Here is a 21,897-nt window from a genome sequence, read left to right on the forward strand (position 1 = left end):
TGACCTTTAATTTCTCCATAATTCCAAACACAAACAAGGCTTCTTCTGTATTTTGTTTTATATATAAAGTGTTTTACTTGTCTTTATGTGACTTAGAAAAAAAGCCTCAACTCTTGTCCTGTTTATATCACAGGACTTCAACAGACCTGCTAAAGCTTTAGTTTTTTTGTAAAGTGTTTTGAATTCATAAACAAAAGGACAAAAAGAAGTCTCAGAAGAAATGTAATTATCAGAATCTTAATGGTTGTATTGCATAACTTAATAAAGCAAAAGCTGCAGAGCATTCCAAAGCAGCAAACTGAATGTTGTTCACTAAGTTAAAGTTGGATCAATATGATGTAACGCACATGTTGTGTCCGTCTTTGGTTGTTGTGTTATATAAACTGATGGTAGAGAGGTTGGCTTTCCAGAATTGATCATACTTGTTGATATTTGGTGTTGTGCCCTTGTGTTCCAGCCCGAGGACAGTTTCACTAACTGCTTTGTCATCGTGCCACCAGGGCTGCTGTTTGGATGGTTCTCAGGTGACATGAGGTCACATCTCTTTTTATGTTTTGAGTTTAGAATATGTTTGCACCTTTATATACAACAAAGCTGCAACATGAAAATTATATTACTGTCACTTTTAAGACTTATACCTGAGGTGATAAGGCCTGCTGTAAATTCATAATGAAAGGTGAATAAGTGTTGGATGAACAGGATTTAATTTGCTTAATCCTGAAGCCAGTCAGGACTGAGGTGATGATGCAGGAAGAGATCCTTTAAGGGGGGTCTCTGCAAACTTCTAGAAACACAAGGCATCTCATTTACACTAAATAAGACATTTACACATGCACATGCAAACAGACACACACACACACACACACACTCTGCCTACTGCATGAATCAGAGTCAGAATCAGAAATACTTTATTTAACCCCAGGGGGAAATTCAGTCATTACAATATGCTCTTATACACAGTATGTAGGAAAGTCAAAATATGAATAGAAAGCATACAACACATGATCTCTACCCCTGCTCCATCTCTGTCTTTGTTCTGTTTTATTTTACCTGTTCTATTTTTACTTTTATTTTAGGTAAAGTGACATTGAGTATTAAGAAAAGTGCTATATAAATCCTATGAATTATTATTATTATTATTAAAGAATGAATAAAATAAGATATAAATACGAGTAAAATAAGACTAAAATAAAGATGATGATTGTGATGATAAAGATTCTTACTACTCTTATCCTAATTATTATTATTTCTACACTATCATCATTCTTCTTCTTTATTATGTTTGTTATGTAGAAAATGTTTGTCCCTTGAAGTGACTCTTTCAGCCACCAGAGGGCGAAATTGATCTAACAGAAGAAAACTAAAACGATTTTATTTTCTATTGTTTTTTAAAATTCAACATATTACTCCTGAAAACAACAGAAACACTTTAATAATGCCAGTTTGTGTTTAAAACTCTCTTTAAATGAAGTATTTTCAGTTTTAATTCCACCGAGCAGCGACTTCCGCATTTCAAAAGTCGAATTTTCCAAGGAGTCCGTGAATGCACCACGAGAGGAACAGGAATAATGCTGCGTGTTTGTGCGCCTGCGCGGTGACAGACGCAGCAGCAGCAGCCCTGCTGACGTCACTCTCCCTCCCTCTTTCTCTTGTCACTGCGCGTCTCTGGAGCCGGAGAGGGGATCCCGTTTCTTTCATCTAATTTACCCGAAAACAAAAACCTTCTTTTACCGAAACCAGGGACACACGGATCCGGTTCACACCGCCGGACCGACCACACCGGGGAGGTTTCATTAACCCCTAAAGCCCTGGGTGTAAAACCGACTGAGACGAACTAAGGGCGGACTGGACTGAGAGGAAGAACCGGAGCCTGGCTGGCTGGGAGGCTGAACATCCGCTGCTTTCTTTAATTCTTTAATTCATCCACAGATCCAAACCCTCCACCTGGGTCCACCTCTGCGTGATTTTAAAGCTCCTCCCTGCCACAGAGTCCTCCTCGGATCCACAGACTAAGAAACCCCCTTTTAGCTCCACCAGGAAAACAGAAACTCCCCCCTTTTTCTCCCCCCGTGGTGGTCTCAGGGACGCACGAAGACCAGGGCTGTGTCTCCAGCTTCTAACCCTCACAAGTTGCCTCCATGGTTGCGCTTCCGGTCCTTTCACGCCATGAGAGGCTTCATGTGGAAGTGAAGGCACCGGGATTGTTGCTTTAATGATCCGGGTATTGCGCACAGACATGGCACGGTAACGCCTGGGAAGGGTCGGGGGAAAGTGAAGAGCTAAGTGGAGGGGGTTGTTGTTCCCTTCAGAGGAGGCTGACATGCAAACAGAGATGATGAGGTGGATGTAGCCAAACACTTTGTTTTTACGCATCCATCTAAGCTGGATCACTGTGATCCGTGCTGCCTTCAAGTACTGTGACCATGAAGATTGTATGAGAAGTGGAGCTGTGTTTTTCCCTCATACAGATCCAGACTGACACTGGGGTGTTGTTTTTTTAAATCCATCCACTCCACTTTTTTCACCTTTTGGACGGCGAGGCGCACTCAGGGACAAACATGTCTTTACGCACGGCACTGCCTGGAAACGACAGAAACCCGGACCATGTAAGTAGATCATGTTTGTCACCTTCAGAAGCAGCATTTTCAAGACCATTATCAAACTACCCCCAGAACCTGCAGGCCCTGAGATTAGTCTGCTGTGAGCACAGAGCAGCTGCAATCAAGCACACCGACACAGACGCGCTAATCTCCCCTTAGAGATTTGGCACAGAGGCTGGACTTGATGGAGACTATGTGGAATAAGTCTTGTGGTTGTTAGATATCACTTACTAAAGCACAGATTGCACAATCAGTGCTTCAAATATCACAGACTTCACCTCCACCTCTTGTACCCACCGGTGTCCTCAGTGCGCATGTGTTTTTTTTGGCTCCTCCAGCTGATCAATAATAAATGCATCTGATGCAAGGCCACCCAGCCCTCTCCACACCCAGCCTGCCCTGCACCCATCATCCTCTCCTTTCTCTCCATGATATTATTAATCCCTTCTTCTCTCCTCTTCTCTCCTCTTCTCTCCTCTTCTCTCCTCTTCTCTCCATCTGAATCAGTCTAATGAAACAGTGAAGGGCAGATTAGTGGGCATCAGAATCTGCTGTGTCAGGCTAGCCTAATTTGATGTTTTTCTGTCTGTTGCAGCATCAAGGGTTCAAACAGGACTCGCAGCTTGATTTCTTTTTGATGCAAACCTTTGATTTTTCTGCACAGCTGCTCGTATGAAGCCTGTAATGTCTCTTTACCACATTCTGTCATTACTCGCAGTGAGGAGGATCCCCACCTTTACCTCAAGGGCACCTAGCTTACACCAACCTAGCTGCCTTAAACATCCCTCCCCTCTTTGATTTGAGCTCTCACGATGAGCAGCTGATAAAATACAGACTCATTTCCTCCTATTAGTTTAAGAGGGTATGTCACTGGTGCTGTAACCCCTGTTGTGCTTGATGTATTTTGTGCCTCTTGTGCCTGAGGACCCTCCAGGGCTTTCATTGACCTTCTATGACTGTGACAGTGTTGAATCTGTGCAGTTTTAGGAGGGGAACATCATGAAATATAGTTTCTAATTATAGCTGCAGGCTGTGTTGAGAGTCTTGAGTGGCAGCCATGGGAAAATATTTGAGAATCATGCATAAACATGAGTCTGGTGTGCTCAGGGGCATTTACTGTGTGTGCATGTTGAGCTCTGGCTGTTCACGTGAGAGAGATGCTGCAACCTGCCGTGTGACTTTGACGCTGCTCCTGCAGATTCTTCCAGCTAGGTGTTTATTGTCTGAGCTCTTTGTCAGGTCCCTGACACACTGACAGAGGTGGTAGAATCCGTGACGTGGTTTGATCTTGACGTCTGGTGGATGGTTTGGTGCCAGGCCACACCCAAAAGAGGGGCTGTCACGACTTCAGATTTTCACCTCATGGTTTTTGTCGCTCAAAAGAATCCTGATGATGATTTTAGAGCGATATTTGAGGAAACCGCAGAAAGAAACGCTAACAGGCAAAATAAAGAAAGGCAAGGCAAGGGTGGAGCGACGTGTGACTACATAAACTTTACTAATGAACGCAACTGACTCACTTACATGTCATCATCCGTTCTGATGACATTCAAAGTAATGTTTTATTTACACCACAGAAACTTCTATTTAAAGGAAGACTCACCAACTTCTTCTTCTACATGTTGACCACAAACACCCAGGCTGTTTTTGAAACCGCCTGCTACATACTACCTTCAAATACAGTATTCAGTACATACTACATACTGTGTTTAAGGTAGTCTGTAGTCTGACTGTTCTGTTGGATCTGGTCTACAGGATGCTGGGTCAGGCGTCGCTCGATTTCTGGTTTTGGAAAGCAGAAGTAAACAATGACCCAGCTGATAGAGAAACTGCTTCTTTAGCATCACTTATTATTTTAAAAGTTAAGAAGTGGTTTATATGGAATTTAATAATTTGCACAGCACCTAAAAACAGAGTTCCCCCAGTCAAGGAAGAAGTAGAACGTTAGCGTAGTGCATTGTGGGAAACAGTACTTTAGGGAGACTGGTCCGATGCATACTGAGACATGTTCCTGAATCAGTACGACATCCAGGTAGTTTGGCATACTGCAGATTTTGCTCTCCTTCACATACTACATACTGAATTTTGTCCAAATCAGTACGTACTGCTAGGATAGCAGGCGGTTTCAAAAACACCAAATCTGCAAAACCAGTCAGAAATCTTATTTGGGGTGTGGAATAGTACCTCACTTTAATCTGTCATCTCTTATGACATGATTCACACTGCAGTCGTAACCAAACTGCCGTAAAGTCTAGCTAGCTAGCTGGTTACTGGTTGTCTTCTTCTGCTGCAGCTTCTTCTTCATCTTCCCTTCGTTTTATGGATTGCAAGTAGGGTTGCAAAGGGGTGGAAAGTTTCCGGTAAATTTCCATGGGAAGTTAAGCTGGGGAATTTTGGAAATATTCCAAATTGGAAATGATGGGAATTTAATGTAAAAGTATCATATCCACGCATAAATAATTGTTTTGTTCTAAGCAGACATCCATCCAAAATAATACAATTTAAACAGATTTATTTGTAAGTCGAACTTTATCAAGTGTTAAATATTTTATTGAACAATCAATTATTTCATTGAAGAACAAAAACATGAATGTTGAGTTAAATATTATTCATCCCCCCCAGACTCAACCCATTCAAAAATTAACAAAAACGCAATCCCAAAAAAGTCCCATTCAAAATGTTAAATTAAAAGAGCCGCTCTCCCTCCAAACAAGTACCATTCAAAATGTTAAATTAAAAGAGCCGCTCTCCCTCCAAAAAAGTCCCATTCAAAATGTTAAATTAAAAGAGCCGCTCTCCCTCCAAACAAGTCCCATTCAAAATGTTAAATTAAAAGAGCAGCTCTCCCTCCAAACAAGTCCCATCCAAAATGTTAAATTAAAAGAGCCGCTCTCCCTCCAAACAAGTCCCATCCAAAATGTTAAATTAAAAGAGCCGCTCTCCCTCCAAACAAATCCCATTCAAAATGTTAAATTAAAAGAGCCCGTCTCCCTCCAACAAAGTCCCATTCAAAATGTTAAATTAAAAGAGCCGCTCTCCCTCCAACAAAGTCCCACTCAAAATGTTAAATTAAAAGTGCCGCTCTCCCTCTAACAAAGTCCCATTCAAAATGTTAAATTAAAAGAGCCGCTCTCCCTCCAAACAAGTCCCATTCAAAATGTTAAATTAAAAGAGCCGCTCTCCCTCCAACAAAGTCCCATTCAAAATGTTAAATTAAAAGAGCCGCTCTCCCTCCAACAAAGTCCCATTCAAAATGTTAAATTAAAAGAGCCGCTCTCCCTCCAAACAAGTACCATTCAAAATGTTAAATTATAAGAGCCCCTCTCCCTCCAAACAAGTCCCATCCAAAATGTTAAATTATAAGAGCCCCTCTCCCTCCAAACAAGTCCCATCCAAAATGTTAAATTATAAGAGCCCCTCTCCCTCCAAACAAGTCCCATCCAAAATGTTAAATTATAAGAGCCCCTCTCCCTCCAAACAAGTCCCATCCAAAATGTTAAATTATAAGAGCCCCTCTCCCTCCAAACAAGTCCCATCCAAAATGTTAAATTAAAAGAGCCGCTCTCCCTCCAAACAAGTCCCATCCAAAATGTTAAATTAAAAGAGCTGCTCTCCCTCCAAACAAGTCCCATCCAAAATGTTAAATTATAAGAGCCCCTCTCCCTCCAAACAAGTCCCATTCAAAATGTTAAATTAAAAGTGCATGTAGGGGGCGTGGTCTCAATAGCCCTGCAGTAAGCAATGTGCTATGTGCATGTGATTGAGGAATAGCATATACATTCAACTGTACTTGAATGAAATCTGGTTGTTTTAGTCAGGATTATGCTAAAATATATTTTCCCCAACTATATTTAAGTTCCCTATTAAGAGCCAACCTTCAATTTAGTAACTTCCTGGTTTATTCCTGTTTATTCCCATAAATTCCTGTTAATTCCCATGGAAAGTTTCCAACTTTGAAAATTCCAGGAATTTTGCAACCAACCTAAAGAACCTTTACTGCCCCCTACTATACGCCCATTCTAGGATATTATCAGTATTTAGTCTTTTAAAAGATGGTAATTGTTGAATCTGGTGGAGTGAGACAGATCTGTTTAAATGCAGGTCTTCTAAAAGTGTTGCTGCATTTAGTTTATTCCAGTTTCAGTCAGAATTTAGAGCAACAGGAAACTCGCTCTAGTTTCTCCTTTTTGTTTTTACATTATTGTGGCGACTCATTTTAAGAGCGGACTTTTTCTGGTCATGAAACGGTTTATCTGAACAAAGCAGACCAACGTTTGTGTCTCATAGAGGTTAGATGCAGTTCCTTGTTTCGGCTCAGGAGTTTGCTGAAGTTGAGAGGAGTTATTGATTAAAAGTGAACTATATTATAATCAATAATCATCAATTTAAAGCCTCACTTCTTTAACATGATCAGTTTGAGGTTCTGTCCCCTCACACAGAGTGAATCTGAGGGTCTGGATGTGGTTCACTGAGGGGTATTGTGGTCGGCCGCGGAGGAATGTTTTAAAGTAGACAGCAGTGTGATTGCTGTGCATGCTCAGTCACAAGCCACTCTTGTTAGCAACCTCACCATAGCAACTACAGGGGGTCCTTTATACCCTCAGTTACCTCTCCCACCCCCTTCCTCCTGCAATGGGTACAAGACACCTTAAATAACACACAGAAGCAGAGTCAGAGGATTATATGAACTCCAGAACTTATCGTGCAAGTTTCAGAGCAAATGTCTTCACCAAAGTGAACAATGTGCCTCTATATTAAAACCTTTCACAGCTTCAGCTACAACATCTATCCTCCAGAGTCTTTGTCTTCCTCAAATGTCGTTATCATTTAGATATTATGTCATCACATCATTCATATTAATTTCACACCAGCATCCATAATTTGCATCCTCTCTCCAACATGTCTCTCCTCTCACGTCTCTTCCTGGTGTCACCTTCTTTACTAAGTTCTCTTTCCAGTCCTCCATCTTTCTCCAACTTTCAACCATCTTTCTGTAAACATAACCGCCCAGAAAATCATTCAAACATCAAAAATATGTCATATAAGTTTTAGTTTTGACTTATTAAACCTGCAGAATAACCCGAGCAGTGTTCATATTGAACCTGAGGTGACTGGATCACGTGCCTCTCTGCTGGTTGTGAAAGTTTTAGATCCTCTTTGTTTAAGAAACGCTTCAGAACTCCTTTAGATTAACTCCAGCTACTGTTGTTGATGTAACAAAGCTGCTGGGGAGGTCAGGAGTGTGAATTTAAGTTGTTAACTGCAGATTTACTTAAAGACAGGATGTTTTTTTCTTTATTATGTATAAATAATATAACAGACAAACAAACTACCAGTCAAAAGTTTGGAAACACCTTCTCATTGAAGGGTTTTTATTTATTGTAATTATTGTAAACACTGTAGATTAATACTGAAGTCATAAAAACTATGAAAGGACATATATGGAATTATTTAATTTTTTAAAAAGTGTTAAACAAAGCAGAATCTGTTTTATATTTTAGACTTTTAGACAAATATTTGTGGGAATGAAATATATGAATTTTGCAAAGTACTACAATAACGTTCAATAATATATATCGGCCATCTTGGAAACCACAAATTAAAATAATTCAAGTCAGGATCTTTTTGCAGCATGTTGTCTTTTTGTCTTTTTTGGACTTTGTGACAATATGCTGCATAATTAATTGATTAATTCATTTTAGTTTATTTTGATTTATTTGATCAGATAAAGCACTTTAATTAACATTTCAGCAGAATACCTCAATGTGAATATGCCAGAATTAGCACTATAGCTAGATTTAATCCATAGACTGAAAGGAGGTGGTTCATCAAGTGCAGAAGTAGCCTAGTGGTTTAAGCGTGCGCCCCATATTCAGAGGCTACAGTCCTCATCGCAGAGGCCGCAGGTTCGATTCCAGCCTTGACCGTTTACTGTGTGTCCACCCCCACTCTCTACTCCCCACATTTCCTGTCTCTGTTCAGCTGTCCTGTCCATTAAAGGTGAAAATGACACAAAAAATATACATTAAAAAAAGTTGATTCACATTCAAATCTCAGTTTTGAGTCCAAATGTAACATCCAAAATTCATCTTCAGATCTGTTTCATCATTTCCACACAGACAACTTTACATAACCGGCTTAAGGTGCATTATTCATAAACTTACAAGAGCTTCAGACTCTCTCGTCACTCTGGATATCCACCACAGATCATGAAACACACGTCTCTCTTTGTGTCTCTGTCGTTTCTGTGTTTCTATTCTTGATGGATCCATTGTTTCGTCGAGGTTACAGGAACGAGGAAACCCTTTTCTTTGAAGTGACGACATCAGCTCTCTTTTGTCAGTTTAACGTGAACATGTGTTCAGACTCAGAGTAATGATAGTAGACAGCGAGGTAAGGATGAACACGGGGTGCTGAGGCTTTAAGTACAGAGCTGTGATAGTGAGGGAAGCTGCTTCAGTGTGTAATAAGCAGGTATGTGTGTGAGCTTCCTGTTGGGGATGGACAGTGTGTTTGGCTCGGGGCTCGTCATGAGGTTTCATCCGTGTGTGAGAGAAAAGGAGTGATAGAAGAGTCGAGGGTTCATACTTGTGCACACTTGCACAAAAAGAAGCGAGCGTGTCTTTCTGTTTGCGACCGCAGGGCAGAGCGGCGCTTTGTGTTCCCTGGACAAGACAAAGATTCCCGAGCACACTGTCCTGACTTGTTTCCCAACAAGCCGGCGCCCTGCACCTCTGCTGCCCCCGCTGGCATCCGCTTCACCCAGAAACACATCAGATACAGTCATAATGCGCTGCGGGGGTTAATCATCTGGTCCACTTGGGCCAACTGATCCGTGCATGATTGGTGTAAAATTAGGTTGGTTGATATTAGCTGACCTATATCGGACACAATGCCTGGCTGCTGTGTGCTGTTTTGTAAATCCTGCAGATTAAAGCCACTGAAATGTGTTTGCAGTTTTGGGTGCAACAGAAGCTCAAAGGTCAGAGAAGTGGGCCGGTTACACGGACATGTCCGGCTTAAGTCTCTGGAGAGGTGATTGAGTTACCATCTGTCCGGCCTTAACGTTTACTACTCAGGTGCCTCACGAGCAGGTTTACCTATCTCCGGTGATAAGTGTCAGCTGTTAGCATCCGGCAGCAAAAATCTGAAAGTCTGACTGGAACAGGTCTGTACTGGGAAAAGGGCTTAAGAGATTTGGCAGACTTTCCTGTAAATGGCTTGCTCAAGAGCACAGCAGTGGGAGGTTTTGGGAGAAATTAGGTATTTCCTCGCCCAGATTAGAATTACTGACACAAGCACCGCCTCACTTTCTCTCTTTGTTGAGTTTGAGCATCACACTTCATCAGGTTTTCTTCCTTGGGTTGCACATGGATACGTTCTTTTTGCACACATGTAATACATACAATGGAAAAAATGCCCCCCCAAAAGCAAGAAGAAGATACTTTTACATTGAAATAAGCAAAAAAAAAACTGCAAATAGAACAAGTGAAAATTTGCCTGGTAAGATTTCTTAAAGTAAGATGTAATATTTAGAAAACTGTGATCTTAAAATGAGCAGGGAAACTTATTTTAATTAATATTTGACCAGTATTTTAAAGCTTAGTGTCTCAGAATAAACAGGAATGATAACAATTAATATTTTTCACTCAAAAAAAGATTTCTGCACAAATACATTTCATTTGATATATTCACCTTAATTAGAGTTGTATTATAGCAGCACTTCTCTAGGTTTAAGACCATCTTGTACTTGAAATAAGCTCACAAAGTTGAATTGTCTCAGTTTGAGATATAATGTCTTCTCATAGTGAGCTGGATATACTAATATTCAGTCATGTTGTTCTTTAGGAGAAGACAGCTCTGCTCTAAAGGAGCTGTTTCATTGTGTGCATGGAGTTTGAGGAGGAAGATTTATATCTGATTTAAAGAAACAGTGTCTGAAAACTGAAACCCACCCTTAAAAACAACAACTCCTCTTTCTTTCTTTCTTTCTTTCTTTCTTTCTTTCTTTCTTTCTTTCTTTCTTTCTTTCTTTCTTTCTTTCTTTCTTTCTTTCTTTCTTTCTTTCTTTCTTTCTTTCTTTCTTTCTTTCTTCTTTCTTTCTTTCTTCTTTCTTTCTTTCTTTCTTTCTGTATTTCTTTCTTTCTTTCTTTCTTTCTTTCTTTCTTTCTTTCTTTCTTTCTTTCTTTCTTTCTTTCTGTATTTCTTTCCTTCTTTCTTTCTTTCTTTCTTTCTGTATTTCTTTCTTTCTTTCTTTCTTTCTTTCTTTCTTTCTGTATTCCTTTCTTTCTTTCTGTATTTCTTTCTTTCCTTCTTTCTTTCTTTCTTTCTTTCTGTATTTCTTTCTTTCTTTCTTTCTTTCTTTCTTTCTGTATTTCTTTCTTTCTTTCTGTATTTCTTTCTTTCCTTCTTTCTTTCTTTCTTTCTGTATTTCTTTCTTTCTTTCTTTCTTTCTTTCTTTCTTTCTTTTATCAATGGAGCTGTTTTCTGATAGATTCTCCAATAAAAGTAATTTCCTTAAATCAAGTAAAGTGTTTGTCTTAAATCAAGATTATCCACCTTCTATAAAGAAGATCTCAGCTTGAAAATTTCTGAAATGTTAAATAAACTTTGTTTCTTCTAAATTAAAACTCAAAACAAGATCATTTCAAGATCGTTTGACTTAACAAGATATGTAAGATGTCTTAAAACAAGTCCCTCTATCTCACTCACATGTTCCTTGTTAAGTAAGTGTATCTTAAATCAAGTGGGAGAAGACATTTAGACTAAAAACATGAGACAATTTAACTCAGTAAGATTTTGAGTTTTTGCAGTGTATGATCAAAAATGCTGCAGACAATTTTTAAGCAACAAATAATGTGTGTGTTTCTGCAAGCCGCAAAGAAATCCATCCCTGCACCGCTCCATAAGGTTAAAAAAAGACAGACAGAGGATCCTCCAAGAGTTGACCCATTCATGACTAATTGCTGTAACTTTAGAATTCAAATCCCTTTTTTTGGGAGCTCATGCTGAGTCTGTGGAGGAGTGCCTGCTCAGGAAAAGCATTGTTATGAGTGATAGTTTGGTTAGCAGTGTGCGTCAGTATGCAAATGTTTGCTTGCAGAAACCAGAACAGTCTGAACAAGACATCCTCAGGTTCCTTTCAAGGCCGCTTTCCCATCATAGTGTTGCCAAGACCTGAAGTAAAACCATCTTCATCATCATCATGATACTGAAGCAGACTTAAAACTTAGTTCCTGAGGGTGTACGCTTTGTGGTCAGCCAGCAACCGGTGCTTCACAGGTGGTGTGTCTCAAAATTCGGCACACACACATCCACAGACCTCTGCAGACAAACATATCACACACACAATCAGAAAGGAGGAGAATAAAGGTCCCTCAGACGCTCACAGTCGGACTGTTGTGCTCGCCGTGTTCGGCGGCTCTCCTGCTGTCGGCCTCTCAGGTGTCAGCTTACCGCGAGTCCCCTCAGGCCTGAGCTGCTGTGGTCTAAACCGTGCAGGTACATTATCTGCTCTTCCTGCTCTCTGAAGCATGTTGTCATCTGTTGTGTGCATGTGTTGTCAGCTCTGTGAAGCACTCCAGGAACAGACAATGACTTTGCAAGACAAAGAAAACATCTTCACAGAGACTTCTGTACGTTCATGCACAAATCTTAATTTGTTGTGCAGTAATGGGATCCTTGTTTTGCATTAGCTGCATTAAGGATGCATCAGTCCATATGAAACTGCTGCCTGAGAGCTAGTCTCTCAGTGGACTCGCTTCATGCGTCATTGTTTACTCTGGGCTCTCTGTGATAAAGTATCATGCGGTCTATTTATATGTGTTGTAATATTCTTGTTAACCAGAGGAAATGCTGCTTGAGAAACAGACGCCCCTCCTTTTGTTTTACATATCTGAGATCTGCAACAACAGTCTGCAGAGAGACCGGACTTGTTGCATCCTATTTGAGTTTATCTTAAAAGACTTCTCAGACATTTTCATGTCATTACATGAGCAACGACAGAGAGAGTAGTGCTGAGTCAGTGCTGTCGACTCCTTTGTCATGACTTCCTCTAACAGAGTTTAGTCTTAAGTTTCCTGTTGCCAGCAGATGAAATCCAGAAGACGAGCGTCAGCAAAACCAGGCTGGCTGGCAATCTGGGTCAAAAACTTCCTTTTGTTTTCAATGCATGAAGTCAGATTATGACACAAACTCTTATTTAATCTCTCCTCCTTGTTCCTCCCTTTAGATCTGATGTGTAGCAGGATATTTATTAAAGCTGCTCTGTCATCAGGCAGGATGTTAACACCAGAATCATCATAACCACTGTAGGCTGATGTTGTAATAGTAAGTCATGGCTGTGTGTGCACACTTTAAAATGATTCTCAGAGCTTGCAGTGACACAGGGTTTCAGGAACGGGTCATTACAGAGAGCAGAACCAGTCTGCAGAGACGGAGAGAGAGAGAGAGAGAGAGAGAGAGAGAACCCAGAGTCTAGCCAAGGAGTGAGTCAGCGCTTTAATCCTCTGCTGTTGATCCACACAGAATAAATCTGACCCTTTACTCGGCCCGCTCTGATCATCACAGTCCTGCAGTGACTGATATGCTGAGTAACGTGGCAGATCTCCAGAGGCTCACAGAAAGCATCTCGCGTGTGTGTGTGTGTGTGTGTATCTGTGTGTGTGTTTCTGCTGTCTAGCACTGTCGAGAATGAGGAATCCAGTTTCACTTTGCATGATGTGTGACAGGAGGAGTGAGGCCTGCTGTTAGTTGTTTGTGATGATAATTATTAAGTGATCACCGTCACTGCAGGCGCTCTGCTTCGACTCCACGCTGCTCCTCTTTAAGGTGAACTTACTGAACTCAGAGGACATCATGATATAACAGCAGAGTGACATATGTTGATATTTACTTCTAAGATCTAATCGTTGAGGAGCCAGCCTTACATCTGGAGGAAGATGTGACATTTATGATGATGACCTGCTCTTCATCATTTCATAAACTGGCACTTTGAGGTCTGGACTGAAGATCTGGGGACTGACCTGTAGATCGTACTGTGATTTGCAAATTATATTTAGCAATGAATCAAGCCTTACTGACGAGAGAGAGTCAGAACAGATGACTTCATCTCTGCTCCATGTTTTTAGAAGAGCTGAAATGTTGTTTTAGTTTTACTGGTATCATTAGAGAAAGGTTTCTGATCTGAAGGTTCAAAGTCTGTTTCATGTTTCACGTTCAAGATCATGTAAGGTAAGATAATACATTATTGATCCCAGAATTGCAGCAACACAGATATGGTAGCTAGTAGTAGTACAAGAAATTTTTTTTCTTCTATATATATATTCTTGTTGAAATTCTTGTCCTGTACACCTTTTTGTTTGCTGCTGTAACTCCATGAATTTCCACATTGTGGGACGAATAAAAGAGTATCTTAGATTATCTTATATGGGAAGAAAAAATAGATAAATAATAAAGAAAAAATGTAATAAATTAAAAATAGATAAAAACAAAAAGATAAATGAATAAAATAGACAAATAAAATAAAACTAGATTTAAAAAAATGAGATAGATGAAAACAAAAAGATAAATACAATAAAAATAGATAAATACAATAAAAATAGATAAAGGAAATAAAATAAATTAAATAAAAAAAGATCAATAAAATAAAATAAAATAGATAAAAACAAAAAGATAAATGAATAAAATAGACAAATAAAATAAAACTAGATAAAAAAAATGAGAGATAAAAACAAAAAGATAAATAAAATAAAAATAGATAAAGGAAATAAAATAAACTAAAAGAAAAATCAATAAAATAAAAATGGGAGGTTAAAACTATAAATAATCAAAATAGATAAATAATATAAAATAACATCAAAACAAAAATAAATAAATAAATAAAAAAGATAAATACATTAAATAGATAAATACAATTAAAAAAGATTTAAAAAAATGAAATAGATAAATAAAAAGGATAGATAAATCAATAGAATGAATAGAAAGATGCATTCATTAATGCTCCTCTAACGTCTCACCTTCAGTGTGAATGTCTCAGAGGAAACTCATCCCACCACTGTCCCGGTATCTGAGCAGGCTGGGTGGAACAGCTCTGTGTGTCCGTCTCCTACTGTGCTTCTGCGATAAAGCAATATTAAATCCCACATCAGGACTTCAATATCATGCAGTTGCAGGATCAGGGAGAAAATACCTAAGGCATGATGGTGAGTGTTGCTGAGTCACTCAGAAAAGAGCTAAAGACAAAACCTTAGTATGATTTAAAAAGTGAAACTTCATCCGATGTGAAGAAGGAGTAAAAATGTGCTTCTGTGAGTGAAAGTCTTGAAACGTTGCGGTCTGTAACTTTGAACAGCCTGAGACAGATATCTACAGTTTATAGACGTACTGTACGAACTGGTCTGACTCAGCGTCTGTAAGATGATTATCTGAGGACACAAATGTTGAAGAATGAGTTCCAGCTGCTGCTCCAGTCGTCTGTAAAACGTCTCTAATGAAGAAAAGAATCATTAGTGATGTTTTATTGAATCACTGCTCGTGTTAAGAAGCCGGAGTGGGAAACTTGTCTTGGTTATTCACACGGTGAGATTGTTTGAGTTGGACTGAAGTGACAGAACGTCGTTTGCACTCCTTCTGGGGGAATGTCAGTTCTATTAGCAGCTTTTAAATGTTAATTATTCTGAAATTCAAAGACGTTTCTCATCGTCTATTCATCGTGTTCTCTCCTCCCCCGTTTCCTGACACTTTCCTCCTTCTGTTCCCGACGACAACAGAGAGAGTCGTTAAAGAGTCACAGAAGTCTGCTCTCTGAGAGATTGTTTTCTGTGAGGAAAGTGAAGCACACATGATGATGACTGTAGCATGATGTGTTTGTAATTCACAGTTTGATAAAGGGGATGTAGAAGAAAGAGGAGCCTCCAGAGATTCACACTTACATCACCAGGTTTCTGAATAAAGAGAGTTTGTGAATGAGTGTTGACTTTGTGCAGCTTCTGTCTGGGATTCTTCTGGAGGGACTCCTTGTGAAAAGTCTGGATCAGATGAAACTGAGACTCTCTGAGATGATGAAGCTCAGCTCCTCAGAGTCAGACACTCTGTCCGTCACTCACACATTTCTCTCGCTGCAGCTTCTGCTTCCTCGTGCGGCTCGACAGGAAGCGCCTGCCGAGTGTTGCTGTGTGGACATCTGACACATCTGCTGTCATCGCGCTGACATCTCTGTCTCTCCAGGACAGGAAGTGACGCAGGCTAAGTTCATGTAACTTCCTGCCGGTCTTGACACACTCTCCTGATGGATGATGGAGGAGCGAGAGGTTGAGATACTGAGTTGTGTGAAGATTGAGGAAGACGAGAGCAGAAAGAACAATTACAAATTCATGTTGGTACTCATGCTCTCCTCTTCTATGTCTCCTCTAAGACTTCAGCAAGGTTTAAAAAAAGACTTTGGACATGTGCATGCCTGAGAGCTGCATCATGGGACTTAAAGGTGACATATCACGCTTTTTTCATCAACATATATCAAAGAGGTCCCCAAAACATGTCTTTAAAGTTTATGCTCAAAAAAACCACTTTGAAATCAGATTTTGGTCTGCCTGAAAAACCCTCTTCTTCAGCCCTGCTCAGAACAGGCTGTTTTCTCTCTGACCACGCCCCCTCAGGAAGTGGATGTGCCTTGGCTGTCCAGCACGTTGATCTAATGTTTACATGTTGGCTGAATATACACGGCTGCTCACAGACCCGCGTTACTTCAACCCTCTGAATATGATCCAGAATCTGATCCTGACGGAGAGGCGCCTGTAGCAGGACCTTTCTGAAGGATTGGTCACAGATTCTGTGTTTCTTGTTGTTTTATTTGTCAGTATGTAGACGTGTGTCTTGGTACACAGCTACGAACATGTAGCTATGTGGCTATGCTAACTAGCGCTAGCACTTATCCATGACAAATAAAAATCATCCACTAGATCTTCAAATCTGCAGACGTGGGGAGTCAAAGCGACCTTTGTGTTTATTAAGACAGCCTACAACTAGCATGCCTCCCTCCTAAGATCCTTGTTAGCACACATGTGTGCAGGTAATGAAAAACGGAGGAGGGATTGAGTTGTATTTTATACAGTCTATGGGCTGAACAAGCTCCGAGCTCTGACTCCGTGACAGACCGGATATTGTTGTTACGTAACAAACTTAAAGGGGACATATCACGCTTTTTTCATCAACATATATCTAAGAGGTCCCCAAAACATGTCTTTAAAGTTTATGCTCAAAAAAACATTTTGAAATCAGATTTTGGTCTGCCTGAAGAACCCTCTTCTTCAGTCCTCCTCAGAACAGTCTGTTTTCTCTCTGACCACGCCCCCTCAGGAAGTGGATGTGCCTCGGCTCTCCAGCACGTTGATCTAATGTTTACATGTTGGCTGAATATACACGGCTGCTCACAGACCCGCGTTACTTCAACCCTCTGAATCTGATCCAGAATCTGATCCTGACGGAGAGGCGCCTGCAGCAGGACCTTTCTGAACCATTGGTCACAGATTTAGTGTTTCTTGTTGTTTTATTTATCAGTATGTAGACGTGTGTCTTAGTACACAGCTACGAACATGTAGCTATGTGGCTATGCTAATTAGCGCTAGCACTTATCCATGACAAATAAAAATCATCCACTAGATCTTCAAATCTGCAGACGTGGGGAGTAAAACCGACATTTGTGTTTATTAAGACAGCCTACAACTAGCATGCCTCCCTCCTAAGCTCCTTGTTAGCACACATGTGTGCAGGGAATGAAAAACGGAGGAGGGGTTCAGTATTATTTTATACAGTCTATGGGCTGAACAAGCTCCGAGCTCTGACTCCGTGACAGACCGGATATTGTTGTTACGTAACAAAAACACTGAAGTCTGAAACGGCTCGTTTCAGCACACATTTACAGAAAGGTGGAGAAATCAGAACAGGGGCAGAATGGATTCTTTTCATTTTCGGGGGGTTTGTAGACAGGGACACAGATTTCAGGTAGAGAACCATTAAAAAGTCCATTTTGCATGATATGTCACCTTTAATGTATACTGGGTTCATGTGTGCCAGGCACTGGTGGTTGCAGCCGACCATGTATGACTGGTATCCCCACTGGACGCAGAATGAAGCCTGGTTTATATATCTGCGTTGACCCCATAGACCAGGCATGTCCAAAGTACGGCCCGGGGGCCAATCTCGGCCCATGGTCCATTTAATTATGGCCCCAAGCTTCCATCTTAAAATGTGTTATTTATAGCACAGACATTAATCACATTCTGAATCATCTGTACATTTGCAGTTTCTTCGAAGCGCACAAACAAAACTAAAGTCAATCCAGAAACGTCTCAAAAAGCTTCATATGGACTACTTTTCTAAAGCCAAAGCTCTGGGAATTCTTCAAAACAGCAATAAAGAAGAAACACAAGAACTCTTAAAGCTGACAGGTTTTCAAATGAATGCTTTTATCATGATGTGAAAATGTTCTTGATGAACACTAAAAGTTCAGAAGACACAAAAGAGGACACAAGACAAGATCAAAATTATGAAATTGTGCAGAAAAGGCAAATTTGGTGAATAAAAAAATGTTCAGAACGCAGGAAAATAATTATTTTGTCTTAAAAACAACATGAAAAAGAAGTGTGATGAAATCCTCATCGTGATCCTGCCCTAGAAAAATAATGATACAATATTTTTCCCACATTGCCGACCCTAATGAAAAACATTTTCCTCCAGAAGAAGATAAAGTTTGATCATGTTTACGTGGCTTGTGGAGAACTGAGGACTACCTAGTTACTGATGTATTGAGAACAAATTTAAATATTAGTTATTAAATAGAGATTTCATAACTTTTATGATTCCTAAGTCTCAGTAGGAGCCTCTGGCCCTGAGGCATTCTGACAACATCAAATGTGGCCCTCTTTGAAAAAAGTTTGGACACCCTGCCATAGACTGTATAAATAATGGTCGTAGTATCCGTGACGTCCTGAGCGCTGTTTTGAAGTCAATTGTCGGCGGCAGCCATATTGGAAATTCTGAACTCAACAAAACTTAGTGTGAGGTAAAGAGGCGGGGTGTGAGCCTCCTAGCCAACAGCTATGTGTTCCCGCCTGTCAATCAAATCATTCATGTCCTTATTTGGGCATAGACTTGTAATCTTAATATCTTCTGCTACCAGCTACATAGAACGAAGCCAATTTTTGAACCAGGCTGTAAACATGTTTATTTCTGCTGCAAAGATCGTCTTCTTTGAATTGGTGTGTGTGTGGTTTCTGGTGTTTCTGCAGCCAGCCTCAAGCGGATTCTCGATGAACTGCAGTTTATAACACTTCTGCACGGGCTTCATATTTTGAGACCGGATGTTGCAGCTTGGTTGACCCTTAGACGCAGCAGTGGCCAACGCAGACCATGTACTTGTGCATCTGTGTCCATGTAGCTTTAGGCACTGCTGCAACGTACTGATGGATTTAATCTCCCGGACCACATCATGGTCTGGTGGATTGATACAGTCCAGCTGTCCTTCGGGGTAAATAACGTCTCCTGAGCTGAACACAGAGTCCAGAAACCTGTACTGGTGTGTTAAAGACTCAAAGTTATAAATTGTGCAGTTACATCCACTGAGCCTGAAGGAGAACTCCTCCCTCTTTATTCCACATGTTATCTCTGTGTTCTGTTGTGTTGTGGAGACAGTGTGTCTGCTGTAGCATGTGACAGAGGACATGTGTGTGTTTGTTTGTGTGTGTGTGTGTGTGTGTGTTTGTTTGTGTGTGTGTGTGTCAGTACACACCGGTCTGAGGCCACAAGGCCGAGAGCCACAGCAGCGAGAGCGGGGAAGAGGAAGCTGGACTGACACTGTGGGTCAGTGTTTGTGTCGCAGGGGCTGAGGATGGCTCAAGGTTACACCACTCCCTGCTGGGGACCGACGTCACACACATCCGGCCTTTACTCAATACCACCCCACCCATACACACATACACGCACACACACACACACACACACACACAGGCGTACAGTACATCCAGACTGCAGCAGCAGGACACCTCCTGCAGGGCGTGGTCTATTGTTTGGAAACATGTTTGTGTTTGTCACGCTGTCAGTCTTCATGCTGCTGTTTCTTCTCTTTTACCTTTGGGTCATTTAAAACCACAAAAACAGAACATTTCATTTTATGTTAAATTTATTTCCAGCAGCTGATGAAGCTGTCACTCTGACATGAAGACATCATTTAAAGACAGCGAGTGAGATTAAGAACATTCAGTTTTTTAAATCTTATGTAAACAACAGAATCACCATGAGCCAAATCCGGCTCCTATTCAGAGCAGACATAGTAAGTTCCAAGATTCATGACAGTTTTCATTCATGCATTCATACGCAGAGCTATTCAGCTGAGCGCCCACGCAGACGGCCGAGATGAAAGATATCTGCTGCAGGAAAACTGAAGGAATGTCAGACACGCAAACACGACAGCGCAACCTCCAATTTGATGTAACAGTTTGCACATATTCATATAGACTCTGTAGTTATCTAACTGTGACGTGCATCGATGTTTAAACTTCTAGATAACATCAGATCTTTGTTGGAAAAAGTGCAAAATGTTCTTATTCAATATATTTGAATGATGCACGATCAGGCCTAACTTTACCGCTCTGATGCTGCAGACTTGATTGGAAAAACTTTGCATCAGTTGCATTGTTCTTAAGAATCTGTAGACATTAAATTGGGTGTTGCATAATTGAACAGTTTAATATAAACTGATCATTTTGTGTGTCTGAGTGAATAGACGTTCTAATTTCATCTTATGTAATGTTTTCCCTGAATGGTTTAGAAGCTGAGTTAGAGGCGCGTCGTCTTCACCTGAAGGTAACACTTAAAGAAAAGAAGTGTCACAAAACGTTAACCTGTTCATTCATCGTCTGACTGATGTGATGCAGTGACGATAATGCTCCTGATGCTGACAGATGTATTGTTTCATGTGAGACAGTCAAGCTCACATGTTTGACATGTTATCGTTAGAGTGGCGTCGAGCTGTGATTCAGATCAGAGACACAAAATGTTAAAAGAAGAAACACGTTGTTTGACAGGAGACAGAATGGTCGAGTCATGTGAAAAGATTTCTGTTATATCTTTAGCAATGAAACTTCTGATTGTAATCAAAGCCTCAATGATTCAAATATCACTTTTTATCTTAGGAAGTTAAATAATATATGCAAATATTATTTATCTTAAGAGTCAAAAGGGACAAATTCTGCAGATGTTGCAGCAAAATGTGATATTTTAAATCGTCCTGACATCATAAACCTGATTTCAAATCCAAACATTACTTTAAATAAGAGCCTGCAAAATGATATTAAAGTCCTAATGAGAGGGGAGGCAGTCCACAAATTACAATCAATGTTAAAACAACAGTAATGTATCTATTTCTATTATTTTTATTTTATATAATATAATATTATACCCTATTATATTATATTATATTATATAGATGTATTGTAATATAATGTATTATATAAATTTAAATAGATTTATTATAATATAATATTTTATATACATTTATTATAGTATAATAATATGTATTTTTATTATATAAGTTATTATATAGTTTTGTAATATTTTTATTAATTTAAGTTTTTATTTTTTACTTTTCTCTTTCTTTTTTTTTATGAAATATTTGTGCACAAGATCTGACTCTGAGTCTAATGGCTTCATTGTTTCGTGTTGTGTTGGCTGAGTCTAATAAAAAAGTAAAAAACCAGCAACAGTGATTTTAAAACGGTCACCCTACATCTGCCTCATCCATCAGCTCTGGGACCTCTGCAGACTCTGAACGAGGAGCAGAGTCCTGAGATTGGCTCAAAGAATTTGATTCCATTTACTTTGCAAGGACAAGGTGCTGCTGGTTTGCTGAATGTGCAAATTACATAGACCCTGCAAAAGCCCCCTGACACACACACACACACACACACACACACACACACACACACACCAACACCAACACCAGCCTGCATCTACCTTCTGTACAAAATGCCACCCAAAATGTACCATAATGAGGTTTCACCCCTCTGCTCTCTAAAATATCTCTCCCTGACCTGATCTGCTGGCATTAAAGACCCCAACACACCTCGCCCAACCACACACACACACACACCACACACACACACACACCACACAAACACACACACCACACAAACATACTACCAGGGAGCCCCCTGAATGAAACTGCATGGTAATCAGAAGGAGAGTGTGTGAATCGATGGCCCCGGCCTCCTTGAAAGGAGTGTGCAGGGCGGGGGGAGGGGAG

General features: G+C 40.2%; 1 protein-coding gene across 3 annotated transcripts in view; it reads left to right on the plus strand.

The window, feature by feature from the left end:
• Positions 1-1,584: 1,584 nt before the first annotated feature.
• mark4 (microtubule affinity regulating kinase 4) overlaps positions 1,585-21,897 on the plus strand; it is a 62,005-nt gene continuing 41,692 nt past the window's right edge. For 2 of the 3 annotated variants that reach the window (XM_034701748.1, XM_034701749.1), the window contains exon 1: positions 1,585-2,606. In XM_034701748.1, coding sequence (XP_034557639.1) covers positions 2,559-2,606 — 48 coding nt within the window. In that variant the 5' untranslated portion in view covers positions 1,585-2,558. The remainder of the gene's footprint in view (positions 2,607-21,897) is intronic. The other variant, XM_034701750.1, reaches the window with a different exon arrangement.

This window comes from Notolabrus celidotus, chromosome 14 (assembly GCF_009762535.1).
Source record: "Notolabrus celidotus isolate fNotCel1 chromosome 14, fNotCel1.pri, whole genome shotgun sequence".
Classification (NCBI taxonomy): Eukaryota; Metazoa; Chordata; class Actinopteri; order Labriformes; family Labridae; genus Notolabrus; species Notolabrus celidotus.